The sequence below is a fragment of the Talpa occidentalis genome, unplaced genomic scaffold (assembly GCF_014898055.3).
Source record: "Talpa occidentalis isolate TD23 unplaced genomic scaffold, MPIMG_talOcc4v2.1 talOcc4.4, whole genome shotgun sequence".
NCBI lineage: Eukaryota > Metazoa > Chordata > Mammalia > Eulipotyphla > Talpidae > Talpa > Talpa occidentalis.
This window is the reverse complement of record NW_023604295.1, coordinates 119,300,188-119,314,209: the sequence shown is the minus strand read 5'-3', so window position 1 is coordinate 119,314,209 and position 14,022 is coordinate 119,300,188. Positions and strand designations below refer to the sequence as shown.

The 14,022-nt window shown below is 38.1% G+C and overlaps 1 protein-coding gene across 7 annotated transcripts in view; it reads right to left on the bottom strand.

Annotated features, from left to right (window-relative positions):
- Positions 1-14,022, bottom strand: part of PSD3 (pleckstrin and Sec7 domain containing 3) — a 507,571-nt gene that overhangs the window by 49,546 nt on the left and 444,003 nt on the right. For all 7 annotated transcript variants that reach the window (XM_054700957.1, XM_037526196.2, XM_054700961.1 and 4 more), the window contains one exon: positions 10,671-10,741. In XM_054700957.1, coding sequence (XP_054556932.1) covers positions 10,671-10,741 — 71 coding nt within the window. The remainder of the gene's footprint in view (positions 1-10,670; positions 10,742-14,022) is intronic.

Below are 14,022 nucleotides of genomic sequence, written 5' to 3'. Positions count from 1 at the left end.
CGCCACCGGGGTGGCCCCGAAAAACATTACATATTAACACTCCTTAGTCCACATAGATGTAGCACTTACATGGCAGGACTTTAAGTCTCATTGAGATGCTCTCTCAAAAAGTTCTCAAACAAATGATGCAAAAGAAAAATTTTAGGATAAATCTGGTGAATGAACCAGCAAGGTAGACTCTATCTAGCTTTTTTGATGATTACACAGCTGTGCTGGCTGAGAATTAGGTACAGATAGCCATCAACAATCTTAAAAAAAAGATTATAGGATTCCTTGCCTCAATATCTAAAGAAACCTAGGAAGTTTTTAAGTAGAAAAAAGAAAAATCTCAGTACCCTTCCACATTGCTTCCTAATATGATCATTAGGGGGGCTATTTTCTGCTCTGCTCTCAGTCCCCGGGTCACTAACACTGTTAGAGGCTGCCCGAGTCACAATGTTAAGGTGTCTACCTGTCACCCATGTTACCTATCACTACCCAGCTCAGAGTCCTGTGAGACCAAGTCAGTGTCTCATGTTTCCTCTATAATGTCACATGACTGTTGTGGGTCTAGAATATCCTGATCTTGAAAGGAAGGAGGGAAAGAAGCACTTCCCAGACTGAAGTAGCTCACAGGGAAAGATCTGACTCTATCTTGCACTCAAATAACTGGGAAGAAGTCACAGAGCACTGTTTCATCTCTTCATGGGAGACAACTCATTTGGAATAAACTAGTTTCTATTTGCTAGACATATGGATGGAAATGGTGTTTTAAAACAGAAACCTTCAGAGCACAGTCTAAATGTCTCCAACCCCGGAACCCAGTGTGTTTCCAGCTGCAATGTCTTTTCAAGAATTTATAGTTTTTAAGAATTATGATTATGTTCTAAATGTCCCTTGTTTTCCTTATATTTCTCTGCTGGACTCGGTAGTTAATCTAAATTATGACTACTGAAAACGTGGATATGATCATCATTCTCCCAAGGGAACAAGGCTTCAAAGCCTAGTGAAATATTTCCTTCACGCACTTTGCATTGTTTAGAGAATGAGGGTGGGTCCACAGCCTTTTTAAAGTGTGAAAGGGTACAAAACAGTTTCATAAAAGGCAATAAAAATGCCCAGAGCACATATGAAAACTTTCAGTTGTCAGGGACTAGGCCAGGATCAGCCAGCTCCAGGCACTATTGTGTTTTGTACGTCAGCCCCACCATCTTCAGGGTCTGTGGGCCCTTGAATCTTCAGCGTCTTTCTTCTGCCTGTTACTAGGCTCATTCTTAACATGAACTATATTTCAAACACTTCCTTTCCCAGTAAGATTTTTAAAAACCTTAAAGGCATTTGGAACAAATTTCTTCTAAGTTATTCAAAAATGAAGAGAAGGCTTAACTTCATGGACAGTGCATTCCCAGGATGTTGTGATAGCAAACTAAGTTTTTAGATAACAAACTGATTTCTCACCTAGAGATGTGGTAAAGGCAAATACGCTCAGGTTTGAGTAGTTGTTTTCTAGACTCCAGAGTTAAAAGACATTAGAAGATTCTCAAGAGGTTTACAGAAGATAATAATCAAGTGATTCACTGCTATGTAATAACCAACCACCTGCACCCTTCACTCTTAACCATTCCATCACCTGATGACTTACTTTAACAGTAACATAGTTCAGTTTTGTCACAACCAACCTCTTAGCAAGAATAATACCAAAAAGCTCACCCCTAAAAACTGGTTTCAAGAAAAAGGTAGAGGCTAGTAGGGATAGATACAAAGTCTATGACAGAAACCAGAGAACCTTCGGAGCTATGTGACAGCAAAGGCTAATCATCTGACTAGCAGATGACTCACTCTGTTAACAAATGGATATGAAGTTAATAGCCAAATGTCAACAGCGATGAATCATCAGGACCAACAAGAATTTAATTATTTTATCATCAATTCATAACAATTTCACATTTTAAGGCATACATGAAACTACATTAAAAGTTAAGACTTCTGCCATAAATATTTTATATTCCAATAGTAATATTAGCTATCCACGGGATTTCTTAGGTATGAGCTCTCTGGGCTCAGGGGCACTGAAAGTACTTGAATCAACAAAGATAGGAGTACATTCTTATTTATTTGGAAGGTAGACAAAACCCCTCTGCTACACATCCCATATTATACCTGATCCCTACTTGCAAAGTTTTGAATGTGCAAATTTTTAAATCAGTCCCTATCCTACAGTTGTATTTAATAGATTCTACCTGAATTCTAGAAACGAGAATCAGTTATTTACCCAAATTTATTTCATTTACCCTAAGTTTTTTCCAATCCTCACCTACACACTTGGTCATGTCATTAGCCACTCATTACATAAGACTGGTCTTCTCATCAGCACTATGCCCAAGCTCTTTCTGGGGGTAGACACGTGTTTATTTCTCACATAGCACCCAATATGACATTTTGCAAATGGTTCTGACATTATTGTTGTGATACTCTGTGGATTTACTTTTTGCTTGAAAGTCAGAGGCATATGTAACTACCGTTGAGTGAGAGGGCCAGAAAAGGAGATGAGTTGGTCACGAGGAAAACTGTGTGTAACCCAGAGAAGCAAAACAAGAGTCCTGAGTAATGTCAGAAAATGTCTAGAGGGAAGGAAGATAGGACTTATTTTACTTTAAAGACAAATCAATAACAGGAAAGAAAAGAGATTCAGTAGAAATGAGAAAGGCACAGGGGATCTGTTATTTGCAAAACTCAGGAAAGGAAATATGAGAAAGGGGGTTGTAGAGGAAAGCTCAAAGTTGAAACTCCAAGTCTCTTGAAAGTGGCTGTCTATATCCTCTCTGCCTCTGTCTTTAATTCTCATTTCAATATGGTTTCCACATCCTGCATGCCACTTAAACCACATTATCAATCATTTCCTTGTTGCTGAATTCAAGTGGCACTTTGCAATTCCTGTAATAAAACTTTTTCCAACATGGAACACTCCAATCATCTCTTGATGCCTGTTCCTCCTCAATCCACCCCCTTCCACCTCCTCCATACCCCTCCCCTTCCCCAGCTCTGTTATCATCTTCTTCCCCTTCCCTCTGCTATCATCCTAGTTCTGGTCATACAGTTCAGGCTCCTTCACTATCTATTCCTCTTAGGGCACATATGAAGTATCTGTGTTCTACCGATTCTGTCTTCTAACTTCTCATGCTACCAATCTGAGTGACATCATTTACTCCCATGGCTTATATGTTCAACTAATTTTTGATGCTCTCCAGATCTGTATTTCTGGACCTATCTTCAGCTCCAAATCTGAATATCCATGATTGTTTTTTGGATATAGCCATTTATTATCCCACAACCACTCTGAATTCAACACCAGAAATTGAACCCTCCAGTTCAAGTTAATCTGGTTTCTATGTTTCTGACCAGTTCTGCCTCCAACCCATTCTCCATCTTGTAGCCAGAAATGATCTTTCTAAAATATAAATATGATAATGTAATACCCGATATAAGACCCTTTGATGGCTTCACAGTACTCTAAAATTTCAACTTCTAAAAATGGTTTTCTAGGTCTTCGTAAACTCCCTTGCACACCCTATATACTCCACCGAACCTGCAGCTCTCCAAACATGTTGTGGTCTCTCGTATCTAGGCATCCACACAACGCTTCTCCATGTATGAACACTCAATATGACTAACTTGTATTTGTCTTGTAAATGTAGGTTTAAATATTACTTCATGAGTTCTTCCACAAACTTCTCATCTCTTCTTGAGGCTCAGTTAAGCCTCCTCCAAAAATGCTTATAGAATATGCTTCCCTCTTCATAGCACATAGCAAACTGCACTGAAAAATATATTTTTTTAATCTGTTGATCTTTTCACACAGAAAATAAGCTCCCTTAGCTTGTTCACAGTTATATCCCCACTGAAAAGCATTCTGAAAGGTGGGCTGAGTTCTGACCTAGTAGATGCATTCATTATTGATTTGCTTACAATTATTACCCTCTGTACTGAGAATGATAGTTTGTTAGCAAAGTTTAGCTACAACTTTTATGTGTCAATCTGGGAGTCTTCAAATGGTTGGCATGTTGACATTTCCATGATTTTTTTTCATGGATTCTGGAAGTAATCACATCTGAAAATGGGTTTATGTTAGAAACTCTCAAAAGGTCATTTACTTTAATTATAGAAAATGACCAGAGATTATTCTATATTCCAGTAAAAGAGTAGCTGGATGTGAGGCAGTGCAATCAGGCTGAAGGGTAACTATCAGTCAGCCCTTATGGAAGCATGAGCTTAAAGGGAGAGGAAGTAAATTTTTTTTTTTAATAGAGGCATGTTTTATTTATTTATATGTTTGTTTTGTTTATACATGCACTGGGTACAGTCAGAAGCACGGGAGGGTGAGAGAATTCACCAGAGCCACAGCAGGGAGCAGAGCAGGCAGAAGGACCGAAGTACACTGCTGAGGGGAGCAGCGGGTGGCAGGAGAGGTCTGCGCGCCATGTGGGACCCTCCTCCAGTGGCCGGGGAGCAGCCGTGGATAGAATCAGCACCTCAGAGGCTGCAGGCAGCTTTGCAACCCAGGGCTCAACCGCTGCGCCACCGGGGAGGCCCGAGGAAGTAAATTTTGTAAACTATGTAGTGCCAAAGTTGAACTTGATTGAGGCGGGAAAAGTCATGAAAAACTCACTGAAATAGCTTATTCTGATTTTCTAGTAATAAGAAAAGTCTCAATATAGAGCTTTTGTGTTTCTCCAAGAATAGCCTGAAGGAAAGAATACTAGTGTGGTTATTACTACCTTCACAATCCTGAGGAGGTTAGCCAAACTTTACGCCTTAGTTTCTTCATTATTAAAAAAAAAAAAAAAAAAAAAGGAAACAATATCCTCCTATGAAGTTGTGAAATTGAAATATAAAAAGTATCCTAAAAACTGCATCATACTAATACTTAAAAATACTAATAAACCAGTCTTACTTCTAGCTGAATGATCACTGAAGCAAGTTAGACTCAGTAAGTCTGCCAAACCATTTGCTATCTCTGTGATCTGTGATGCTCTTCTGGGGATGAATATTTTTTTTAGCTATTAGATATAAAGCAATTTCTGTACTTATATGTGGATATTGTCTTTTTTTAATATAGGAATACTGCTGTTAAATGTTCCTTCGATATGATGGGGGGAGCTCCTACTGTGTTTACTTATTTCATGTTTTTTGTCACATGGAATGGGTGTAGAGCCTACAGTTTGTCTTTTCATACACAAGGAGACCCATGTCAGGGTAGCAGCTGAATTTCTAGGGTTCAGGTGATGGGAAAGTGAGATGAAGCATGGGTCTATCTCTGGTAAACCAGCTCAAACTGGAATGAAGCCAGGCAGGTAGAGTAGGCAGAACTGATATCATACATTTAACTAACATCAATAGAAATAAAGGAGTGAGGTTATCATAGTGTCTTCGACTAGTGTCACACTGCTGGTTTCATCCAGAATATGAAACCCTTTGTCCTGCCTATTACTTATTGCACCAGTCCTATAAGGGCTCATGGATTGCCTATGGTGTCTCTGATCTGAAGTGGAGAAAAAGCACAGAGGGAATTACTTATCCTCAATAAAGTTAACAGGAAAGAACGGACGTGCATTTGGATGGTTGAGGTAGTTGGCCTAGTTCTTAACCATTTCCTCACAGTCGTTCACACAGGATTATGAAAAGACAGAGGAAAAAAATAGCATGTCTGGGCCAGTCACTATATTGCTTATGATTAGCAATGACGGGGAAAAAAACAAAAGGGAAAAAACATTCACTTATAAGTCATCAAGAAGGAAATAATATTTGTTATTCAACATCAGATGCTATTTCCATATATTAAAAAAAATCTTTAGCTCGACCATTAAGTTGGGAGGACCATGCATTCCTCCCATTTTACAGATGATCAAGCTGAGGTACAGAGAGGAAAATTAACAGTTCTAAATCAGAGAAGTGAAACAACAGATTTAGCATTTGACAAAGTCCTACTCTTTCAGCACTTTTCCAAGAGACTATTTTCCTGGAGGGTATGAGGAAATTGAGCAGAGATGGTCAGCCCAGCAAAGTTCTCACTTCAACATCTAAGAAGCTGCTGGTACTGTATGTGCTCAGGGGGCAGGCAACAGAGAAGGTTATAAACACACTTGCAGGGTTATAAAATCTAGAGGAATGAGATAGTTATTAACTCTATAATCTCTTCTAGAAGTCACTGAAAACCTTTGTGACAAGCTTGTTGTTTGGCTGAGATGGGAGTAAGGAAGAAAGTTGAGTAAATAAAGACTGAGAAGATTCAAAGTTCTTTCTCTGTATTTTCAGCCCTGTCTGGTTCTTTTTGATGACACATATTTTTTTTTTTTTTAACTAGTCTTCACTTTTAATGAGGAAATACTAATTGAATTGTCCTCTATGGGTAAAATCATTAGACTGTTTTCATAGTTGAGAAGTCTTAATGAAAGTCTTAAAAACAAAAGTAAATGATAAGTAACTGATAATGGAAGGAGATCCAAAATAGATAGCTATTCCAGTGGGGAAAGGGTGTTTCTGTGTTTATAGTAAAGGGGAGGTGGGTTCTTAAACAGCTGTCAGCCTGTAAGATCTCTTTAGAAGACTTACTTGATTCATTTAATCAAGAAAGTAGAGGCGTTGCTTCCTTCCTTCTGTGGCAATACTATCTCTCCATTACAGGAGTCAAGGCATTGGCAGCCACAGTAGGGTGGGGAGCAGTGATGGGGCATCTGCCCACCTAAGGAAAACAAGGGAACTCAGGAGGGAAGAGTAACTAGTAATGCTTGCACAGGAATCTGTGATGCTGAGAAATTTACATGGGGTAGAAAGGAGGGGGAAAGAAAGAATGATGGCAGCAATGAAGTATGCTAGTAAGACCCTAAGCACAGGTGCTAGGTCCTAGTATCTTTGTAGCCTCACATCAGGCATAGTGTAATGACAAAGCTAGTCTCTGCTAAACTGAATGAAACTAGTGTTGGGCGAGGGCAAAATGGGGGCCCTTTCTCATTAGCTCTTCTCTGATTAACAGAGAATTGACTATAGGTGGGAAGGAGAGGAAGGTGGGACTACTTCTTTCTCAGCTAACCTTGAATCCCCGGAATGTTATTATCAGCCTAAGAGCACAGAGGGGACAACAGTGGGCTACTTAGGGTGCATTTTTATCCACAGGTTACTTAGAGGGGCTGACAAGCATGCAGTATAACACTGTCTAAATCCTTTGAGTATTTGGGTGTCAGTGTGGGCAGAATACCACTCACAAAGAATTTGAAATTCTTTCAGCCAAGGAAACTGCTTCTTTTGTAAGGTGGCCAGTTTATAACCCTGTGGCACCATCTCTTTCATGTTCATGATGAAGTGGTTATTTGAAACATAATTTTTCATGTTTCTATTGCTTGCTATCCCACATCCATCCTAATATCCAAGTGTACAAAGCTGTTTTGCCATTCTTTGAGCAAGTCACATCCTCTCAAATCTATTATTTTCCTCCTTTCTAGTTAAAAAAATTTTTTTTTAATTGCCTTGTCTGTCTAGCAAAGTTCTGCTCATCTTGAAGGTATAAGTTCAAGGTCTGTTAGTTCCTCAGAGAGGTATTCTCTGACCTTTGTAAGCATGATTAGGGGTGTTCTATTCAGCAGGACTTTTCCATTCCTCTATTAATTTATCCCATTGTTTGGTGAATGTTCAATTTACCTGTTTCTCCTCTTATTTATTTTGTGAGTTCTATGTGGGCAGACTGTGTCTTAGTCACCTTTGTGGAAGCTCAGAATTTATCATAATACTTGACATGTGATGAACTCTAAATGGTTATTGAGGATATAAATCCCAAGCTGTACAAACCTCAAATCACTTTGCAATCATGTAATTTCTTGTATAGCATCTGCCATCATTGCCAGCAAACTAGGATTCCAGCAAGGTTAAGGATGAGCCAGCAATGGGACATTCTTAGCCCTTTGTAGGACATAACTTTCAACCAGGACTGAGTTCTGCTATAATCTAGAGGTATTCCAAAGAGGAAGAAGTGTGGATATCTACTACTGCTGTTTCCAATGGGCAGCTCAAATCCCAAAGGTGCTTCTCAAGCAGAAGTGTATCCAGTGGCAGTCAGCATCCTGCTAACTTCATAGTGCCTGGCATTTTCAGATGCAGATGCCCAAAGGGTTTTTCCTATTTGTATTGTCTATAAGCTTTCTTAATTTTACAAATCAAGAAGAAACCACTCAAACACTTGAGTACTATATTCATACCAGACCCTGCCTTGCTATGATGAAGGCTCCACTGACAGATGAGCTAGTATCTAGGATTGGTGTGAAGAGATTTTGATTGATTACTGTGTAGAGATTTCAAGCATTTGTCAAAATTTTTTTTACCCTCTCCCTTTTCTTTCTTTCTTTGTTTTAAAGATTTATTTATGCATACAAGAACTGGGGTATAGGCCAGAGGTGTGGGGAGTGAAAGGATTCACCAGAGACAGAGTGGGGAGGAGAACAGGCAGACTGACTGAAATACACTGCTGAGGGGAGCAGTGGGCGAGTCAGGAGAGGTCTGCTGCGCCATGTGGGTAGCTCCCTGGCTGGGGATCGAACTCATGCTGCAACGGCTGTGGACAGCCTCATAGGTTGCTTTCCAACCCCTTGCGCCACCAGGGAGGCCCTCCCTTTTCTTTTCTCTGCATTCTTCTCAAGAGTATTAATAAGAGAGAGGAGACTGTAGACAAAACATGGCTGTTCTATTCTCGACTTTTTCTCTCATTGCTAAGTAAGACTTTAGCAATGCTTGTATTCCAATTGATTCAAATGAAACAGCAACCTGACAGATCACCCATAGTTCTGCTTTGCATTCTCATATAAAAATGTGGACTTTCTTTCATGTCCTGTTTTTCACATTATAATGAAAGGAATTTCATCCAACGGTCTCTAAAGGCGTATTTGCCACATTCCAGAAGCACCATAAATGTGAAGATACAATGTAATTTTGGAGCTCTAATGCAAACTGATTATGGAGGTTCAAAGTTTAGTTTAAAAAGTTATTTTCTTGTCAGTATTTAGCCCTTTAATCTTCTATATCCGGATGAGTCTAAACCAATTTAATTCACTAATCTAAGGGGAAAGACAATGTGAAAGGAAAACCTGGTGACTTGGAAACAGCATCCCTCTCTGAATCACCTCTGTGAAATGTTGAATGCAAGAGTTTTTTTCTTTTTTTGCCAAGCTCAACCTGGGGTGGAGTGGGTAGAGATCCTGTGGCTAGGTTATTCAATGAAATGGTTTTGCCAAATACAGTCACACGTCATATACAGATTTTAGAGAAAATGAAATTTAACTCATAAGAAGATTTATGCTGGGGAAACAGCTGTGATATGTGAAATTTAATTTCAAAGGGTTGCACCCTGTAGGGACAAAATCATCTGAAAGGACCAGTATGAGCCCCGCATATCCTCATATGCTGTTCTGGCAGAGGTCAAAACAGTTTCTTATAAATTATAAATTGTGCTGACTCCATAAGGGAAATAAAGACATTACAGGAATCTGGCCAACTTAATCAATATCAACGACTCACTATCAACAACTGTCTCCATTTCTCCAGTTGTTTTGTCCCTCAAAATAATGCATACATTGTATAAAGATGCCCCAAATAATTTTCTTTGTAACCTTTGAGTTTTAGTTAACTCCACATCTCTCTACACAAGCAATTGTTTTCCATAAAAAGAGCACCGGTCCAAGGTGAAGCATCTCATACAGGTTAGAAAAAAGAGAGAAGATTCAAAATCAGAGATGAAAGAAGAGATATTATGAATGATGCTATAAAATTTAAAACAGTTATAAGAAATAACTATGAACAATTACATGCCAACAAATTGGGACGTGGATAAATTCCTAGAAACATACAATCTGCCAAGATTGAATCATGAACAGAAAATCAGAATAGTTCTATAACTAGTACAGATACTGGACCAGTAACCAAAAACCTTCCAACAAAGAAAAGTCCAGGACTATATGGCTTCACCAATAAATTTCACTAAACTTTTAAGGAGTAATCAATACCAATCCTTAAATTCTTTAAACATTTGAAGAGTAGGACACACTTAGTTTATAAGGCCAGTATTATCCCAATACCCAAACCAAAAAAAGATGAACCATGAAAAGAAAAGTAGAGCCCAATATCCCTGATGAGTATAGATGCTTACTTAGGAAATCTGGAATACATTTACATAGTTCAGTACCAATGCTTCCATGTGTTTCTACATTTAGGTAGGCTCTGTGAGATAAGTAACTAAATAAAGCTATGCTGTGAAATAATAAGTGACAGATATAACTAATATACAGTATAAATATTCACTAAAACAAGAACTGCCATGGGTTAGGACCGACACAGACCATGTGAAGTTAACTAACCAACTTATGTTCAAAATTTCTAGTTGAACATAGCTCATCCATTCCCTGTGATCTCATGCACACACACTCACACACATACTCATATATATAAAGTCTTATATATATATATATATATAATATGGAAGATATAATGCCATGTTTATAATCTCCAGAGATAGTTTACTAGGAAAAGAAAAAAAGTATAAGAATTTAGACGTCAATTAAACAATCTTTTGGGTATTTGATAGGTACAAAGTGAGTGTTAACTTATTTATCATTTCATAAAGATTTGTGAGTTTAATTTTTTATTTATTTTACCTTTTGCAAGTAAAGGACTGTTCCCTTCAGCACAGCGTAAAATGTTTTCCATCCTCGTTTTCCTCTTGGAGCTAGAAACAAAAAAGGGACAGTTTTATTTGACAGAAATGAGCATTGTAGAAGGCAAATGTAAATGATGAACATAGTGATTGTACTTCCATTGTCCTGGTTAAATTAGCTATCCATGTACTATCTCATTTAATCCTCACAATAGTGCTGTGAGGTAGTTACTACTACTTTGGTCCTTTTACAAAATGGAAGCACAGAGAAGTCACCTACTTATGGTCATATAATTAGGAAGATGAAGAGTAGGACTCTGAACCCATGTAGCATGGCTCTAAAGCCTAAACTCTTATAAAGATGAATTAGAGACTGGGAAAGCAAAAAAGACATACTAGAAATAGATATTAATCCAGGAGAAAGCTTAAAAGTTTGATTCATGTACCTGAGCCTTTATGACTTTGTCAACCTTTCTAGGAATCACGAAGAAAAAGTCTCATGAAAGACCCCCTCCTGCCACTTTTCCCATACATCCTGCAACCAGATTATAATTTTTATTATTATTACTCCTGTGGAAATCTGTGCTTACCTCTGCTGCAGATCTTGCCACCCTGAAATATCTTTTTTAATTTTTTTTTGGTCTAGATGTCTTTCAGCAGACTGTCAATGATCTGAGAGCAGGTACCTACCTATCTTTAGAATCCACAGAACCTGGTACTGTTTGAGGAAGACACTAGGTATCCTCATAAAAATTCTCCAAATTAATTCTTTAAGAAGTCCTTATGTTCCTTTAGTTTTTATTTTCCTGGAGTAGAATTTTTCTATTGACTTTTTTGAAGTTGTACAGTTTAAAAGCACTAAAGCAAAAGCACAGATTAGCAAAAACCATTTACTCCTGATTCTTAATATTAATAAAACTCTAAACAACTCTATCCAGATGTCATTTTTCTAAACAACTCTATCCAAATAGGTGGGGGGGGGCACTTAGTCTTATTCTTTCATTAACAATTATTTAACTGTCTTTAGGCAGTTTTTAAATTGGATACCTGATTAAATTAGGAATATATTACTCTTATGCAAATTCTTTAAATCTTCTGTGAAGATGCAAGGATCCTTTGAAACTGAGTGATTATCCACCTACAGAACACCAGTACGTCTGCCAACACCAAACTGAGTTATTTATCCACCTGGCAAAAAAGGACTAAACATCCACTCTTGCAGGTTTCCAGGGGAAATTTTAAAAATCATCCCTTGTGTTTCCATTATATGTGAACTAAAAAAAAAACATATAAAAAGTATACCATGATTTCCTATATAAGGAAAAAAAGAAAGAGAACCATAGGTGTCTATAATGTAACATAATAAATAACATGTAACAAATATCGACTATATTGTTCAATAGATGCCAGACTCTGCCACTGTCAAAGTGACAACAGGGCACAGAGGTGACCATGGCTACAGGATTCTGCAGAGCAGAATCCAAGGTACAATGGTGTGGAGGAGGCGTTTGAACTTATCCTCTTACCAACCAACCACTAACTGGATAACTCCTGACCAGACCTTCAACCTCTTAGGAATTCAGCCACCTGATTTTAAAATGTGGGTAATTCACATAATTTTTTTTAAAGATTTATTTATTTATGCAACAAGAGCCTGGGGTACAGGCCAGAGGTGTGTGTGTGGGGGGGTGAGAGGATTCACCAGAGACAGAGTGGGGAACAGAACAGGCAGACTGACTGAAATACACTGCTGAGGGGAGCAGCAGGCGAGTCGGGAGAGGTCTGCTGCGACATGTGGCCGGCAGGGGATCCAACTCATGCAGCAGAGGTTGAAAATTGCTTCATAGGTTGCGTCTTAACCACTTGCGCCACCAGGGAGGCCCTAATTCACATAATTTAAGGCAAAGCATTGGTGAATGCTAGAAAGCCACTTAGAGAAAACCTTTTCATTCTCTATGGAAGGAAAATAGGTCCTGAATTGTAACGAATTTCCCCAAAGCCCTAAGACCAGTTTAGGGGCAACTGTGATGCCTTCAAAGATCACAAATTATTTTTCTCCATGAGTTCACGTACATGTTCACAAAAATTTTTCACAGCTCTCTAGTATGACCACATTATGCCTACTAGAAACAGATCCCAAAGATCTCCCCAACTGAAAATTGATCTTAAGTCACCCATGGGTGACCACTGCTAAATCAGTCACATTAACCCTGTACGCACTCTCTACTTTCCCATCTCCCACAAAAGTGTGAAACTTAATCATTATTTTTGTTTTTTAATACCACTGAAACAGACATCATTATTTTCTATAAACTGCTATTGTAGGTTTAGATTTACTCTCATGTTTACTATTACTACTATCTTTCATTACCTCCTTTTGAGCCTCAGAATGGTTTTTAGGGGCCACTTTCAATTACTTCTTAAAGTCCATATATAAGTTCCTTTAGGGAGGATCTTTTAGCTATAAATCTTTTTCTGTTTCTGTTTATACAATGTATCTCTATATCATAAAAAATTCCAGGTTAACAATTACTTTTTCTTATGAAGATATTTTACTTCACTATCTTTTGGCTCCCATGAAGGTTGGAATGTATATCTGGAATCTAAATGTAATACCCAAGTATAGGTTACTTTAATTTTTTCGAGTTTGGTGTTCTTTGGGGCTTCCTGTATATCATTCCAAAAACTTGAAGTCATTTTATCTTTGAATTTTGTTTCCTCTCCATTGCCTCCACTATTGTAACCTGTTCTTACTCCATCCCAAAGGCATTAATCGCTCCTTCATATTTTCCATCTTTTTGTCCTTCTGTGCTAACAGCTGTGTAATTTTATTGCGAGTACACCTTGGAAACCCAGTTTCAGAGCTGCCCTAAGGGTTTTGTAACTCCAGGGTCAGCTTACCTCTGTGGATTTGTTCTCATGCTCTGTTCCTGCCCTCACAGGATTTCTCTTTCATTGTTAGAGGCTCATTATTCATTTAAAAGATGTTTAAAAGATTTTATCATTTTAAGGTATTTTATTACAGGAGATTTTCAGAATTTGTGGGCCATATTATCCAAAATAGACTTCTAGTTTTTTTCTTTCTTATTTTTTTTAAAGAAGAATTTATCCACAAATTTTGTAATCTAGAAAGAATTCACTTGCAGCAGTATACAGGAGATAGGGGCTAAAGGCAGAAGGCAAACTGGAATAAGGAACACCAGTAAGGAGGCTATTACAATATTCCAGATGAGAGGAAAAGGCCTGAATACAGAAAAAGATATGCAATAAATTAAGGTAAAGAAATGGAAAGGAAGAGAAAGCAGTAAGGCTACGTGAGCACATATATTACAGTAGGCTGGTAGTATATACCT